This window comes from Gnatocerus cornutus, chromosome 1, assembly GCF_029298725.1.
Source record: "Gnatocerus cornutus isolate USDA-ARS CGAHR chromosome 1, icGnaCorn1.1, whole genome shotgun sequence".
Lineage (NCBI taxonomy): Eukaryota > Metazoa > Arthropoda > Insecta > Coleoptera > Tenebrionidae > Gnatocerus > Gnatocerus cornutus.
In genome coordinates this window covers 25,594,189-25,612,692 of record NC_142233.1, presented here as the reverse complement: position 1 = coordinate 25,612,692, position 18,504 = coordinate 25,594,189, and the positions used below count along the sequence as shown (strand labels likewise).

General features: G+C 32.2%; 1 protein-coding gene across 2 annotated transcripts in view; it reads left to right on the top strand.

Annotated features, from left to right (window-relative positions):
* Positions 1 to 18,504, top strand: part of Neto (Neuropilin and tolloid-like) — a 151,120-nt gene that overhangs the window by 72,467 nt on the left and 60,149 nt on the right. For both annotated transcript variants that reach the window (XM_088049784.1, XM_088049783.1), the window contains 2 exons: positions 4,359 to 4,421; positions 15,424 to 15,624. In XM_088049784.1, coding sequence (XP_087905910.1) covers positions 4,359 to 4,421; positions 15,424 to 15,624 — 264 coding nt within the window. The remainder of the gene's footprint in view (positions 1 to 4,358; positions 4,422 to 15,423; positions 15,625 to 18,504) is intronic.

Below are 18,504 nucleotides of genomic sequence, written 5' to 3'. Positions count from 1 at the left end.
TGACGTTGCTGTTGTATTGTTGGCGTTAGTATAGTCAGCTCATGATCGAGTAATGTAGCTATGGTTTCATGTGAACGATGTCACACTGATCGACATTGTTGATTCAGAAAGTTTGTTAACAGTTTTCAGCCAGTTTTCACAAGATTTTTACGAGTTTTTTTGCACTATCCTTTTGTGCAAAATGTCCTTTAGATCCCCAATTTATTTGAACAAAAAATTATTGCACTGAAATTCTGGCATTCACCTTTTACTCTTCAATTCATCATATCTCGAAAAATTGATGACATGGATTTTTTTTAACATTTTTTCGGTGATCTATGGCATTGTCCGACAATGCAGGATCACGGTGATGCGCGACTTTCCGGACAACCTGTATATGATTACGTTTTTATGTTAGAAAAATGAAAAATTATGAAAAATTTTTATTATTAATTTAACAAATACGTAGCAACAAAATACGCAAAACATTATTGAAAAATCAAACAAATTAACAAAAACCAATTAATAAAAAAACTTCAAAAATCTTCAGCTTCAGCGCTGTTAAAAAGGTTTTTAATATCATCTTGATACTCTTCTGAAATTTGCGAGGTTGATGAGTGTTTTTAAAGTTTTCAGAATTTCCATTCTTTGTAGCAAGGCTACTTTGATTTGATACTAGTGAGAATGCAGTTACACACTTTTTATGCTCTCAATGTAGTATGAGTTATTTATTTATTTAGTATGAGTTATTTATTATTTATTTATTTATTATTATTTTTATTACTTATCTTTTTTCTAATTTGTATTTTTGCGATATATGTTTTTTTTTAGGTTTTTAACGTATCATTCCAAACACAATGTTCTTAACAATCATAATCTGATATTAACTTATTTTACCCAAAAGCGGAGTTAAGCTGTTTTCGCTCTCAGGTACAGAAATAAACTTAAAATATACTTTTGGAGTAAAATGTAAAAATGTATTTCTATAAATAATGGACTTAAATTCGTAAAAGCGCTTTATAAATTACTAAAAGTAACTTGGGACTATTTATTTCACAATTTAAAGAAACTGTTTAACTTTATAAGTTCTTTAATTACCTACTCCTATTAAATAAAAATGTAAATTTACCCACAAACCACTTTCTGTTCGCTGTACCTTTAATTCAAATAAATTTAAGCCTGAAGAACGCTCCATAAAGCCGATTCTAATTTGTCACCGTTTGCTTAAGAACTGGGCTTGGCCTTGTTCATTTGAAAATTAATCAAAATTAAAACGAAAATTAGATCTTTAAAACACGAAAAGTCTATTTATTATCTAGGAACAAAATTGAAGTAAGAATGTGTTAATAAATCATAGTGCAAAAAACGTAGACAACAACCACTTGACAATTATAGATACTCCCTATAATGTACCTATTTTCCCTGTTTTATTCAATCCATTTGTTTTGAATTTGTTTAGAAATCGTATTGCAGACCATTTTAGGTAAGGACTAAAAGCCCTAGAAGAATATAATTTACATTTTCGTGTATGTGAAAACCCCCTGTATATGTGAAAATAAACAACTTACCTAAAACTTTTGGAATGTTTTTAACTTGTTTTATTCTAGTCAAACTTTGCTCTTAAGAAAGAAAAACTTTGCATTACGCGCGTTTGAAAGAACTATTCCAATTAATATATTCATTTTGTTGCCTACTCAGACGTGAAATACTTTTCTTAAGATTTATGCGTTAAAATTTTTAATAAATCTCGAACCATCGCGGATATTAAAGCAGAAAATGCTGTGGATAACTACACGTTGGAAAAATTAGAATTAGTCTGGAATTTTGAAATTTCTAGTTTTATAAAGATGGGAAAACGTAAAACGGGTGTCAGGATTCAATACAGAACTCTGGGAGTAAAGCATTATTCGTTTCGGACCCTGAGTATTGATTAAGTTGCGTACAACAGCAAAAATGCGATTTGTAGAAATTTTATCTTTTATTGCAGAGTGAAAGGCTTTATTAAATTGAATTATTAAATCGAACTTATTGCTCTTTTTTATAGGGTAGTAAAGCCGATTCGTAAATACAAAATAAACAAAGCTTCTCTGGGTACTTTGTGTTGAAATTGACGTTTTGTACTACAAAACAAAGCGATTTAAGTAAAAAAATGCTGTGTAAGCTTAGAACCTAATTGGAGAAATTTTCACAGAAGCCAAGCAAAAACTTATTAATTTGAATTGTTAACAAGACTTCTTGTCGTAGACTCGTTGAATACAAATGTTGGATTTTCATTAAAATCTTAATTTATGAAGGGAAACTTTCAATTAAAGACGCATCGTGCATTTTGCACACAACAAATGGTTACTTAACTTCCAGAAGCTGCAATTTCAAAATTATTTCAACTTCTCAAAACATTTATCCTTTTATAACAAGACGGGACCTTTACGTCATGTTTCCTTTTGAAGTTTATTTGACGAAAATTTAAAAATTTATTCTCGAATTCATATTTCTCCAACCCCTATTTGTGCAGCTTTAAAAACACACATCTCACTATTTACGCAAATAACATAAAAGCTTCTTTACTCCACACCTTCATGAAAGCTCCAGTTCAATGCCACAAACGGCCATAAAAGCGTCTGGCAGGATGAGAAAAGTTTCCAAATTCATGTCGAGACGAGTTTGCAGATAATGTTTTTAAATAGTAAGAATGTGGTGTCGAGTTGTGATCTCAAGCGGATGTCACGAAGTGCACTTTGTCGAAGACAGTATTGTTGCTGCGAGGTTAAGTAAAGTGTCTCTCCGCAACCGTAATGACATCCTGACAAGATTGGTTTTTGCAATAAGACGTCGAAAATGTAATTGGACGAAGGCCATTAGAAACAGTTCGTGAGAAATGGACGTCTGTCTTCATTGACGAGAAGGGATCAGAAACGGCTTCTTTCCATTTAAAGACGTTTATAGGAGTTGAGATATATGACCGCTTTTCATAATGCAGAGATAGAAGTGCCATTTATATTTCACCGTAAAAGCCTAATAAATACCGTCATTTAGGGATGAGCTGGGAATGTGTTTATTTGCAAAAGATGATGTTCCAGAGCAAAATTAAAGATTTGCACGAAGAGAACATCAGTCTTACCACAATGTTTAAGATTTGAACATCACCTGTTGTCGAACGCGTAAGTTTGGGACACGACAAAATAGTTATTTGGATCATGAGGCCGGAAAATGCTATTTTGGAAGGCTGAGTGAAATTGCGAAGACTTCCAAAAGCATATTTGAATGTGTGATCCACACTATTTTTTAGGCCAACAAAATTTAAAAAATCAAAATTGTTATTTGTGTACCAAGGTCAAAAGTGTTTCTTTTTTGGCCGAGCCTTATTTTATGGCCAAGGGCAAAATGGCACTTTTTGGCCGTGATACACACAAGATTTTTTAGGCGACTTCATTAAATTTACAACTTAATTAAATTTCATTTCTGATTTATTGATTTAATCATTTATAACAACTGAATAATTGTAAATATTTCTGAATCCTTCAGAAAAGTTCTTATTTTTTTTATTTACATTTGCCGTTTCGGCATGTGTAGCTTCACAATTTGTGTGAATTAGGTTTGATGTGCTTTTTGATGTTGTTGCAGTAGCACTGCTAAACATGTTCATTTTCAATAATTCAACACGTCTTTGTTGCACTTTACAGGAGTTTGTCTATTTGATTTTACCCAAATAATTGTAAAATTGGGGGTAGTATCGGTATCTTGATGTAATATGCAAAACTATGGATAAATCGCGCCATCATAGATCGGCCAAAAATGTTTGCGGTCAGAAAAGACTTACTTAACTAACTTAATTCCATTTTCAGTTTAAGTCGCCTAACATTACTTTTGCACTGTCAGTGGGTAAAGCTGCAGCAGTGCGGCAAAAAAGTCAAGCCGCTCACGGGCATTTAAAAAGAAAACAGTCATTACAACAACAAACGTTATATACCAAAGTATTATTTACAAGAACTGTTTTGGTATTTAAGATGATCCTGGCACTGTATAGATTTTACGCTCGAATTTACGTTTTTGCAGCAAATGGACATTGGTCTCGAGTCGTAAAATCCTGCTTACAGTTGCTTGCATGTAATTAACTATTACAACAACACTACTAAAATAGTATTTGAGTTTTCATTAGTTTTGTTCCTTAAAATCGTATCATTCCAATCAAGGAAAATCCTCCATTTGCCCCAGCGTCCCAGGTGGACTAAACGTCATACATTTAACTGATCCGGGCATAATTTCGTTCTCTTTATAATTGATAGAATGCGGTTTGTGCCCTAATGCCGCAGTGCATTTACCCAAATGCTGCAATATTTCATCTCTCGACATTTTAATTTCAATGTTTGTTTTTGTTTCAGTGGCGGTTATTGCAATAAACACGGTTCGTTGTCCCCTCTCTCATGCGAAGGCTTCAGGAACAGGTAAGACATTTGATGTAATCGCAGATCCTCCTAAGACACTGTTCGAATTAACTCTACAACGTCTGCATGTTAAGATCCGCATATCTGTTTAACTCGTGGCGAAGTTCTGACAACATTACTGTAGTTAGTGTCACTCAGTTTAGTAGTTGTTATGCATAGATACACATTTCTGTAGTGTCTAGAGATATTTCATTGGAATGTAAATTAAAGCGTCTTTAACTAAAATTCGGCTGATAAATGCCAGTGAGATAACTAAATTCCCGACCTGCAAATGAAGAACTAAGAATCAATTCGTATCGCCAGAAGACTCGGCTTGTTAAACATCTAATGTTACAAACTTTTAAGTTCATAAATGTTTAATACTAGACTGGAAAATAGAAGAATTTAGTTTTCCCGTCTCGTTAACTGGGATTAAATTTAAAGTCTGCCTCTTGAATTAAATGTTTGAAATTCCTCTCAAAGTGGGTTAGAGAGACTTCGACCGACAATTTATTTACGTCGTTTTTAACTACTTAACTACGTTTAATTTGCCCTAAACTGCACTAATGAATCGGTACTTTCGTATGAATATTCACTAACAGGTGCAGCTCTAATAAACGAAGTGTATTCCTCTGCATTGCTTGTTAGTTTTAATAAGAACCGTTCTCAAAAACATTATGCACTGACAAGTGTTATAATACAACAGCGCATTAATTTTACAACTTTCGGAGTTCCTATTAAATTTTCTCATCTCGTGTTGAAATTCTTCCAAAACACAGACACAATAACGAGCACTCGTTCGGCACATGCACCAAAAGTAGACAGTGTTAAATTATAACTTTTTTACTTCAAAGCAAAGCGATGAAATGTAAAGTGTATTGATTGCTATCAGCAGCTGCTGGTAATTAACTTATATCCCTAGAGGGTAAATTAAATTTAACGTAGTTCCTTTAATTTATTTTAACACAGATATTACATTTACTAGTGCACTATCAACGTAAAAGCTATTTATTAACAGCAAATCTGCAGCTAAAGAGTTACCAAATCAAATAACTAACCAGTTTTAAACGAGTAAACTGTAAACTCTCGACTTCACCATCATTAATCAAACTTTTGATTAATTCTTTGGTGTCTTTAGTAAATATTTTGTACGACTCTGGTTACAAAAATGGTAATACAGTGAACATACACTGAATATACACAAAATAACCAAAGAATTTACCAACAGAAACGAAAAATCAATAATAATAAATAATGAAGAAATGTGGGACAAGGTAAAAACCATAAACAATCACGAAAAATGTATAAATTGAAAGAATCACAAATTAAAGACAATTTCTGACGGTACCTCAATCAGAATCTACACAAACAAAGAGAGGAAAAGTAGTAAAAAATTATTGTTAGTGTTAATAGACAAACAACGAGAAATTAACAATAAAAGACAAGATACAAAAATTAAAGAAATATCTTGCAAATACAAATATAGAAAACTATGAAGAATACCAATTGTCAAGAGCAAGAAGAAACAGTAAGATAAAACAAGAAAAGGAAGAACATGGAAAAAATTTAAGAAGAAAATAGCAGAAACATTCTACAGAACAATAAACACTGTCTCTTCTGTTTTTGCATCTTTAACACGGTTATTTTAGCGACTGACAGCTGATGTGATTATATTGAATGACAGAAACTAAATTATTTAACAATATCAAAGGTTGCTTATATCAAAGGTAACTATATATTGAATGTTCACTGTAGTTATTGACACTACAAGTGCTAAAAAATATTGCAAAACTATGCGTATTACAAAACATTACTAAAATCTTTTGTAATAATTATACAAAATGCATTATTAAAAATGCACAGTACTCGCAAAACGCTCGTAGCGAAAGCTCGCTCACATGCAGCTCAGTTCTTTATGCGGTGTTTTCGCTCCTTGTACTGAAAATAACTATAAGTTTATAGTGAAAATCGCACCAGTCTTCCGCAAACTCATCACTCATTACTTCCACAAAACGAAAATTTCAAAGAAGAAACAAAATTACGGTTTTCATGAATAGCTACATGCAAACGCGAAGCAAATTATCCATCAAAATTGGAAGTGTTTTGTGTGGCGCAATTTATCTTGTTACATTTATTGCCCGCCTGTATTTTTTCTTGTGTATTTTTAATACAAAGGGAAATCGGCGTCTGTCTCCGGAAACGTTGTCTTGTCAACATTTGACAGCAATTTATGAATGAAGCAAGAACGACGTTTGGGGTGAAATATCTGACCTGTTGCCGCTCAAATTCACTGCTGGGAATAAAACAATCTCCAGAGAACCACTTTTTATATATCGGAAAGAAACATTCAATCAAGTTTGGGAAAGTGGGACGACGACGTTATTGTTCACTTTGGCGACGAGACTCGCCGAAAAAAGTAAAGAAACAAACGACTTCTTTAAGGTCTTTTGGAGATTGTCGAAGAGGAACACACCGCTGAAAGCTCGTCGTTGTTTTTAACAATATGACCGTGAAGTTTTTTATTTCGTACTAAAAACTAATTAAAAGTTGCGCCAGAACGACGCCCCGACGCCGACGCCAGAAATTACAATTTCACCTAGCTTTTTATTTAATTTTCTTAGCTAGTGAATTTATTCGTTAAAAAAAACTTCAACTAAATCTTATGGGTCTTCTTCAGGCGAGATGTTCGGTTTATTTCCGATTTCCGAGCAATTTCCTTCGCGAGCAAAAATAATTCTGCAGCGCCACGACGTTATCTGCGGTATTGTTAAAGAGCAATCTCTTAATGAATTTCTCAGGAATTTCGCTTGTGGAATGTGTGATTTTGTAACAGCTTGCGCTGGTTGAGATGTAAGGAAATTTTTTGGTTTCTTTTGAATGTAGTTTTGGGGCTTTCAAGGAAATCGTACGGCAGAAAATTGACTTTTGACTTGCTAATTGAGCACTTTTATGATCGAGAAAAGATAATTGGCTATTTCAGTAGGGAAAATTGACCTTCTAGACACTTAATAAAATTGTATCGCATTTAAGGTCTTTACAGCACACTTTTCTAGAGACGGTAATGGTGAATGGGATGGAAAATATCTCCACATTTTTCTTTGAATTGGATAACTACGAATTTTTGAATATTGAGAGGAGTAAAAACCATTTGATAAATAAGTAAATATTTCCAAGATTCATTGCTCTTGCCTTCGCATAACCTAAACCTATTTACATATTTCTAAAATATTATTGAGCCTTGTTGTTTAACTTTCTTTTTTAAATTTTTATAAGCAAACAAAACCACGCAATTTACTTTTATCCGTTAACATTTACTTCAACAATAAATTTTCAATGGTGAAAGAGAAGATAAAAATGGTGGATGCGCCGGGGAATCTTAGCGACAGATCATAAAGTGTCGCTGTAGCATTATTTAACATTTTGAATACTTTTATTTTAATTCAAACGTTTTATGCACTATCAAAGAGTATTCTTAGAAAATGAAAAAAGTAAAGCTCTTTAGTTTAAACGCGCAGCACTCATTTAGAAGAGACGAGAAAAATTAAAATTAATAGAAATTTACTGTGAGCCGTTACGAGAATTCCTGCTCCACTACACAAAAGTATAATTTCCTAAAGAAATTTATTGAAGACTCTTTTATTTACACAACACCAAGTCTACATTAACGTAATTACATATTAACGTATTACAGTTTATGTAAAAATACTGCTTAAAATAAAAGAACTTGAAATAGTTATTTAAAGTACAAATGCCAAAAAACCTTGTAGAAAAACAGCCGCCAATGTAAGCGAGCTTTCGCTATGAACGTTTTGCGAAAGTACTGTACATATTTTTTTACTGCTTTTTTTATTGTGTCTTTATTTAAAGAAATATTTCAGTAATGTTATCAAATACATGTTGGTACCAATTAACTTCACTAAGCTCTAAATGTCAACACTATTTCAAAGCCGAAAAGAGATCTGTTAAACCGACAAAGATTTTATTGTTGCAATAAAATTTATTATATTTGCATCGATTTTCGGTAAATTATAACAGTATTATAAAACAAGAAACATAACTTCAATCTAACAGCACCACTTCTAATGTGTACCAACTAAATATTCGTAATTGTGATTTTTGTTGACAGCAGTATTAAAAAATCTTTTGTGGTTTTTACTCGGCAGTTAGAGTTAGTTTGGAATACTTGAATGGTCGATTATTCAGCAGATCGCATGAGAACTAGAAAATACAGGGTGTTAGGTAACGTTCCGGCCATAGAAAAAGGGGTGATGGAGACAGCCGTAAAAAGTAATGTTTCGAAGTTTTTTTCAGGTTTTCTTGAACCGTTTAAGAGCTGGAAGGCTTTGAATGTGACCAATCAGGGAACAATTTGCATAAGGATATAAAAATTTGAATCAGAGTTACTGAAGAAAATTTTTTGTTTGATGTCAAACTGACAGTTCTTATTTTTTATCAGTGGCGTACTTGTTCCATTTTTGTGGACATCACAAATCAAGTTCGTCAAAACAAAAATTTGTTGGCTTCAATAAAGGAAACATTGTTGCGTCGTTTACAACTATGTGTTCAACAAGATGGTGGCCATTTTAAACATCTATTGTAGTGTTGCTTTATTGTCTGTTTTTTGAATAAAATTGCGTTATTGTTTTTCCCTTTTATTGACACCACTGATTTAAAACTTCAAATGTGACGGGAAAGTGATAAATTATTCGTTTGGTCCGAAAGCTACTTGGATTTCTGTAAAATTGAAAAATTATTTGAAGCCATTTTATTGGTCAACTTTAAAGCCTTGTAGCTTTCTAATTAAAACGAAAAAAATAAAATTAATTGCGGATTCCGAGACAGTTTGCTTTCCATAATTACCCATTAGTCTATGGCCGTAACGTTACCTAACACCCTGTATAATCTTTCCGTTCCACAACTTTCGGCTCAGTCTGTTTGTTTACGGTATTTTTACCATCGATTTAGCGTACGTGCACTATCGCACTGCGCATTGTTAAGCTTTAATTCGATGGAACGGTCCACACATAAATTCGGATTCAAGCTGTGTCGATAATGCCTTGTACGTTGTACCTAAATAAATAAAATTTTGGCAATCTCGTGTAGGTTTCTCTCTGTGGTCCTCACTCAAGTCGGAAAATGTAATTTGGCAATTTGGATTCAGTGCAATAGTTCGCACGACTTTTCCCGAGGACTCGTTGATGACTGAGCAGTTTAACATTTTTATTTCATTTTATTCCGATCAATGATTTTCCCAATGCGTTCATTACACTTTGCACTTCCGATGATAATTAAATCGAAGTGCATTTTGGCACCGAAGAAATCTGCATTTGACGTTGATTCTGATTGGCCGGATGTGGGTTTTGAAAATCGAGAGCATTTAAACAGACATTGCTGGGCCAAGTTTAACTTGTTGTCTTTTCGATTTAGTTCAATATTTCGTTGCAACGAAAACAGTTATGGGATCAAAGACTCAATCTAGCATTTCGAACTGGCTGTTCCAATTTCAGAGCAGTGAAACGTTATTAACATTTCATTTTTATCGTTTCAGCATTCGATTTTGTCGATTTCCATTCAGTTAAAAGCGAGTAACGTAGAACTGATATTTGTTATTTAGTTTTCTGTCTCAAATATACAAATATAATGTAGGATTAAAATGGTTTTAATGCAGAGGAAGTATTACGTTGCGGACGTCTCATTTTCGTTCGGGATTAAAATTGTAAGTACGTTAATAGCAAATGATTTATGGTAATAATAAAGCAACCATCTGTTTGAAAATGTCTATGGTGGCTTGAATTTGCTCATCTAATGATATTTTAAGACGAATTTTCCATTAAGCGGGCGGACTCGATTAGTGCAAATCTCTTCAATTTGTGAATTATGAAAATCGGCGCTGTGTCGAATTATTCAGGTAATTTTAGAGAATGGGATGGCGTCAAGCTGAGACTTAATGGATATAGGTCTGGGATAAATTCAATTATAATAGGGTTAGCCAAAAACAGACGATAGCAAGATTATAGGTCTATTTAAGGAGAATGAAATTATTTTTAATGCTAGATGGCCAAAATTTCATTGCTGCATAGTTAAAGGATTAAAGGGGTCAATTTACTGTAACAAATTTAATCCAGATATAAATTTTTAACACCTGGCTCTGAATAACAAATAAGAATGATCAAAGAGTATTTATTAATTAGTTATTCTAGTAATAATTTGTTACTTTCAAGATATGAATTCTTATTTTAAAAATTAGAACTGATCGCCCAACTTTAACAAAGTTTTGAATGTATACAGTTTGGGGAATGGGGAGAATGCACATTTTTGAATTTTGATGAAAATCGATAGTTTTCATGTCGTATAATGATGTATAATAATAATAATAATGATGTTGCTAATAGAAAAATTGCAAAAAAATTGTTTATAATTTTTTAAGCGTTTTTAAAAGTCCGATTCGAGCGAGATTGGAAAACATACCTATCAGCGAGGCTAGCTTTGTGACGTCACATCTCAGCTTCTCTCTTAGCAGAGCCGTGCGTTTGTATTACTCTAATTCGATTGCCGTCTTTATAATTGAAAATGGGGTCAAAACAGAGGTGTTTTGTGCCAGAATGTAAAAGTGCTAGTATTAATGCACCCGAAAAAATATTTATAACAGTTCCTTAAGACAATAAGAAGAAAAAAAATGCTTTTCGGCCGCGAGATGTTCGATGTCTGATGTTTCTATAAAGTGTAATATTTTAAATTTATTGAAATTAATTATGTTATTACCCATGATACATGCAGGTATTACATTTTTGATTGACTTTATCTCTAGTCCACATGCTACATACACTGACTTTATTTATTAAAGTGCTTTATACAAACTTAAAAACAATGAATTTTTTGCTTAAACTGAAGACTTTTGTTATATCCGAAACAACTGCCAATTGTACCTTTTCTCAAAGACTTGAAGTGTTGGGGGTTTTAATAAAAAAATCCTTTGGTCTAACGAAAAAACTATTCGAAGAAATTTACCAATTTAGTTGCGACTTTTATTCTATAGAGTAGTCTATCTAGTATGTCCCCGGATTGAATTTGCAAAAGGAAAAAAAACTTTATTTTTAATTTTACGCATAAATCACGGAATAAATAGTTTTTGCTTAAATTAAAACTTATCAGAATGTGTTTCTAAAATCGTAAAAACCAAAAACTAACAAAGAACTTTTTTATTTTTAATTATGCAACAAATGCCAAAAGAATAAAATTTATTCCTTAATTTAAACCAATATTTGATTAACCCACACCTCTTTCAGCACATAGTTCAATAATTCTAACTCGTAATTCGACTGTTTCGAATTTTATCGGATGCAACTGCATTTATTATCCGAGTTTTAAATACTTACCCATTATTGAGTAAATTTTCGTTTAATCTTTAATGCACTATTTAATATTTTAAATTCACAGCCTACTATTAAGTACTTACGATTAGAAAATTCAATAAATAAAAATATGAAAAAATTGATTTTAAGAGTACAAACTAATAATTTTGAAATTTTAATTGCAGATTTATCTGTTTTGAATTAAGCAAAAATGTTATTCCATTGTCATTTTTTTGTAAAATGGAAAATAACTTTTTTTTTCTCTCTTGTGAACTCAATCCGGGGACATACTGTATAGTGGATTGAATAGAAATTAAAAATTAAAAAAACAACAAGAGCTTTGGATCAGTTATTGTTATTAATTTGGTCTAATTATAAAAAATCTAATACAGTAAACCACCTATTTAATTTCTACCAAATTATTGAATTATAAATTTTCTTGCGAATACCTACGGAGAGCGTATTCTTCATAATAATTATTTCCGAATATAGAAAATAATAGATGGTTATTATATCGTAGGTACATGAACAAAATTCAATCAAATCAGAATAGATCAAAATGTAAAAACCATATTTTTTCTACAAAGATGTTAAGAGAGAGAAAGAAATAATAAATCTGATTGTGTATTCGTAGAAATTATCGTTAAATGCGGTAAATGCGATAAATGCGCCCGCCGACCGAGAATGATGCAAAGCAAAAATGTGAATAAACGTTTGAAAGTATACCGGTTGAATAAGAAACATCAACATAATAATTATAATTGTATTTCTCTTGGATAATAAAAACCCAACCATTCATTGTAAACTGGCATATCAAGTTAAAGAAAAATGTAGTTACCGCGACACTTTCACCGCAAAGTTAGGATTTCTTGATAAAAAATCCCATACCATTTTTGAAATCCCGTTTCTATTGTGTATAAATTCTTTTGCAAAAACAACCATAAATTGTAACGCTGGTGTTAAACGGAATTCCATCAGTAGGCGGAGCGCGTAGCTGAGATGTGACGTCAAACCAATGAAAAAGTGTTTCAGCTCCCGCCTGAATATTTAAATTTCTTTAGCCAATTTTGGCAAAACCGTCATGTATTTTTCAAAAATTTTTGCACCACTGCGTTATTTGAACAATATTCTACAAAATTTGGTACAAAAACATATAGGTTACATTTTTGCATTCTCCCTATTATGGAATAAAATTTAATAGAAAGTGGGGGACACCGAGCGAGAAAGAAATTCTTGCATTCTTTCATTCTCACACACATCAAGAAACATGAATTTTTTTTGAGTCCAAGACCGATTAATGGACAAATAGATGAGCGCAACAAAGAAAACAATAATTGCTATTGGAGCGAGGAAGATAAAAATAATTTACCCCCATCAGCGCGAATGCATGCGTCGTGGCATTGTTTTATGATTTTTGGTAAGACGAGGTGTTAACATGATTGCTCTTTTAGTAATTCTTCGCTGTTAGAGAGATTTAGTCGTTCAAATGCAAAATGCAACAATTTTACTTTTTTATCAGTAATGATAGGCATTGCCATTCTCAATGAATTTGAGTTACAATTTTCGAGAGCTTTGTCGCTAAGATGCGTTGAGGGGAGTAATACCACCCACTGACACTACTCCTCTACCACTTCTTATTAAAATTGTTCCCATTCATCGGGTATCAATTCCCCAAACTGTATAATATTTACTACGTTGATGTATAAAAAATGACCTATTCTTTTTCTATTTCTTTTGCTCTATTTTATACCGTAAACGAACACTTTTTTACCAATAGAGGTACATCTTCTGGGACTAATGAACAAAAAAACTTTGCTAGAATACATTTTTCATACGACATTGACCTAGTTATTTTTATGTTACAATAGTAGATATATTAGCACTTTATAATAGTACATTAAGTCATTCAGAGCAAAAATTAAGCTTTGTGTGCTAAGCCTGTTCCTGTGTTGTAGTGAGGCAGACATTAACAGGCAAAGCATTTTTTTTGCAAATGATAGAAAATTACTCTATTTTAATTTAAAAAAATTAAATTCATGCAGAATCATAGTGCAATGGAAACATTTCTATGGTTACGGTGGAGCCCAAGCATATAAGTAAAACTTTACCTTGACAACCGAGCTAGACAATGTGTCAATTTTTTGACGTTTGAAAAAAAAGAAATTACAGTGTTATTAATTTTTAATAATAAGTAATAATGGATTAGATCAAATTTTAAAGCAAAACATTGCAATGTGTGTAACCATGAATTTACTTTAAGGAACAACCGTTTGTAATTCATAAATTAAGTACTATACCTACTCCTGAATAGAAAAAAGTTTAAATTTCTGATAGTAGTTTGAAATAATTTAATTAATTTGAAATTCTGATCATTGTTCGTCTGTGCCACAAACAGCTTGTGTGATGGTAATTATAATTAATGATGTTAAACGTAATGAGTAAATTGTTGGCTGCTTAACATCATCTAATTAATCGATTGGAAAACAAGCTAATTATGCACTATGCACTTTTTATTAGATAATTATGGAGTAGCAATTACCTGGATAAATCTTAACCAAATAATTTATTAGACTTATCTACTAAAAAAGTGATTGTTCTTTGCTATTAATTTTGGATTTAAAAGACACTTTTGCTAATCTACTGTAAGTTTTCATGTGTTGCCGGTTTAGAAATGAATAAACAATATTTTAAAATTACAGTTTCTAGTTGTGTCAAAATGAATAAATAAATTTTTAGTTTATAATATTATCTTTATTTTACATTTAGTGACGTTAAGTTGTCTTCGTTCTATTACAGATTAAAATTGAAATTATTACATAAACTCTGATTACACAGATACCAAGAAATCCGTTAACCAGTGGTTCAGAAGGACGTTTGTACAAAGTGGTCGGAAACATTACTGTTTGTCGAGAACTAAAATCAGATGAGATGGCATTATATGATAACAGTGCACCAGTTTGCATTTCCTTGTCATCACGAATGATTTAGTTGTCAGAATGTTGTGGAGCAATTTACGCTATGTATAAAGTTTCACAGAGATTTAACATTACCTTGATAACAACGGCGATTTTCTGGAGACTCTGCAGAACATTTTGAGAAAAATAGACTACGTTTTAGACAATAATTCATTAATGCAGTCCAATGCGCTAAATTCCGATTTTTTTTATAAAGATGTAAGCGCTAAAGCAGACAAACTCGGAAATGTGTGTAATTACTTGTCCGCTTTTTTAGTAACGTGTTGCTTTATATAAAATGCCATTTCAAAGAAAATCATTTAAAGAATCTTATATTAAACCGTGCTAAATCCCCGCAACGTGCGTGTTCTATAAACCTGGATTCCCAACTAACCCAGTTCGTTCTGCTCCACATTTCAACAGGCATCCCACTATTAAAAATGACAATACCGTCACGTGTTCCCCTACAATTTATTCCCGACTAAGCCCGTTCATGCTCGCGACCACACGCCGTGTAAACTCTCCTGTTACTTCCTACCCAAACAACTTTTATTCTTCCTAAACTTCGTTTTATTGCAATTTTTGTTTACCCGAATCGAATTTATTTGTATAGGCCGTTTTATTGCCACTTGAACGATTTATTTTGGATTAGCGTAAAATACGATACCACTTCTTATCAAAAGATTTGTATGAAACGTGCTTTTGATCTTGTTTTAGGTGACAGACGAAGTCGAGAGCTAACTACGGCTTCACCAGAGATGCCACAGTCGGATACTTTAGTCGAGCCTAATATTCCGAAAACCGATCCTTGTTATCGATTCATATGGGGGGACATGCAGAAACATGAGTTTTATAGTCCAGGATTTGAAGATAAACCCAACTACACAAACAACACTAATTGCGTGAGAGTCATTGAAGGTAAGTCAAGTTTAATAGCTATTTATTTGAGAAGGATATTAAGTAATTCATAATGAACGAGGACGTTACTTGTTGAGAATAACTGAATAACGAGATCGTAGATCGAGAGAATAAGATTTTAGGAATGAATAATTTGTCCTTACATCCGAATATAATACTAGATTTTATCCAAAGCGTCTGTTGGTTGCAATTAAGGCATTAAAAGAATTGACAGAAGTGACAGCAGTGACAAATTTTCAGCGTTTAGAAAGCCTTGCTTGCATTGTTGTCATGGAAATGTAGCATAATGTTCGTTAAAGTGTTTATCGAAACATGATGATTAAGATGTATCTAATACCTTTGTATGCTTACGTGTAAAGTACATCATAATAGTGATGATACAAATAATTCATAATAACATAGTTACTGTTTCATAATAGCATAGTTACCATCTCATAATAGCACAGTTGCCATTAATCCATAATATTCAACGTTTTTATGCAAACGAAAGCAACTCCAAAGACCAAAATTAAAGACATTCTGAAGATCTGCATTTATTTATATTAATTCTAACATAAAATATCTTGGAAAATGCTTTTCTCGCTGTTTCATCGCGTTCAAAACTTCCGTCAAAAATTGGAAATTTGCAGAACTGTTGAGTGGTAACATTGCCACCTTCGTCCATGTTTCGATAAAGCTTTGTATTTACTACGGATATTAAGTAATGCATAAAAAACTCGGACGTTAACAAGTAACGTCCTCGTTTATTATGAATTACTTAATATCCTTCTCAAATAAATAGCTATTAGAGAATAAAAGAGTACTTTATTGGTCTAAAATGAGTGAATAAAGTACTACTTTATTAGTGCATTTTGGATAAAAACGTTTATCTAATACTCGCTAATAAACTGCTCCTTTACTCCCTCATTTAAGAAAGATAAACATCTTACTCTCTACAATCATAATATAATAAAGTAGTGATGTCATTCATTGTCAAGAACGCAAGTATGGCTTTTCAAATGCTAATAAATTAGCTGTCTCAATGTTTTTAATGTTTTCGTTCAACTAATAGGATTTAGATAAAATATAGTAGAACATTCGAGTATAATGAGGATTTGATTTTTTAAGTGAATAAAATGTGTCATTATGCCCACATTTGTACACGTAATAAATATTTGATGCGTCGATGAGTAAAATTACCACAACGCCAGCGGTTTTAATTTCTTCACAATTTAAACAAAAGCATACCTATTTGAATTTCCATATTTCAAAATATCCGAAAGCTTTATGTTTTATTTAACAAATTTTAATTTTCATTAAATGTGATGTTTGTGTTGAACAAGCCATAATATTTTAAAACCTACATGGATAACTATGCATTTTTAATAAAATACTTAATAATTTCATGTTTTATAATATGATCCTTTGATTCATAAAATTCGAGTTTATTACACAAAATAAAAAAGTTTTTAATTAAATTGAATATACAGGATATTCCAGAATTTGCGGTAGATCCGTTAACCACAGATTATCTTGCAGTTTGAAAGTGGTTCTTTGCAAGTTCTGGAACACCTGTACAGGGTCCGCCAACACTAGTGTCCCGGGCCAAAATCGCTATTAATTATGAAGCTATAAAAATAATTTTTTTTGTACATAAAGAGGAAACGGAGCGCTACAAACTGATATGATCAGTTTTACTCTTGTGTTAACCATATGTGAAATAAACGCAAAAAACTACGTTTTTCAAAAATTAAAATAAAGAAAGTAGTGGGGCACCCAACCTGTCTTGTTCCATTTTTCACCAAAAGTATGAAAATGATATTAAAATGTGAATTAAAATATGTGGTACCGATGAATGATGATTCTTAAAAATCGTTTTAACTCCCTTATAAGATTTATGATCTGGCTTCCAAGCCGCAAACTGGCCCCTAAATACCTAGGAGATTACCATGGACCTGATAACAAACAGTTGGTCCGTCCGATGAAAGATCCAACCCATTGTGGGTAAAAATATTACCGATCATAAATCGCTTAGTAGGGACTAGTTTGCGGTGAAGAATCAATTGTCGTAAACCTGTCTAAATTTGAAGAATTATTTAATATCTCGGTACCAGATATTTTAATTCAAATTTTAATATCATTTTCATCCTTTTCACGAAAAATGGGGCAAGACAGGCTGACTTTTCCACTATTTTCTCCATTTTGATTTTTGAAAAACGTAGTTTTCTGCGTTTATTTCACATATGGTTAACACAAGAGTAAAACTGATCGCATCAGTTTGTAGCGCTCCGTTTCCTCTTTATGTACAAAAAAAAATATTTTGATAGCTTCATAATTAATAGCGATTTTGGCCCGGGACACTAGTTTTGGCGGACCCTGTATTATTATTTAGTTTGCGATTGGTTATGCTAAATTACTTCAAGTAAATTGCTATTTCTTGCATTTTTATTAAATTTAAAATTTTTTACATACATTTTTGGGGCTTGTAATTTTTCAATGCTTCTTTCACAACGATAGCTTTTTTTTTAGAGTTTTCTTCTAATAAGATAGTTTCTGTTTAATGCAATTAGTTTCTTGCCAGTCGCTAGAAGTAATCCAATCTTTTCAAAACAATTAAGTTTTATTTTAATCATTCTTAAATTGTATTGATTCATATTCGTTTGATATGAACGAAAATTTTTGACAGAGATATTCGTTGACTCGCTCACCTTGTTAAAATTTGCCCTCTCAATTTTCCCTGTTTTCAAACGCGTTGTTAGCTGGAAACAAGGTTATAAACTTCTCCTATGTTTCTATGTAAACTTCCAACATAATAAATACCAACGATCAATCAGAAGGAATTCAGAACACACGAAGCATAAGTTTTGCACGTTAATGACTTATTATATTCGAGAGACAAGG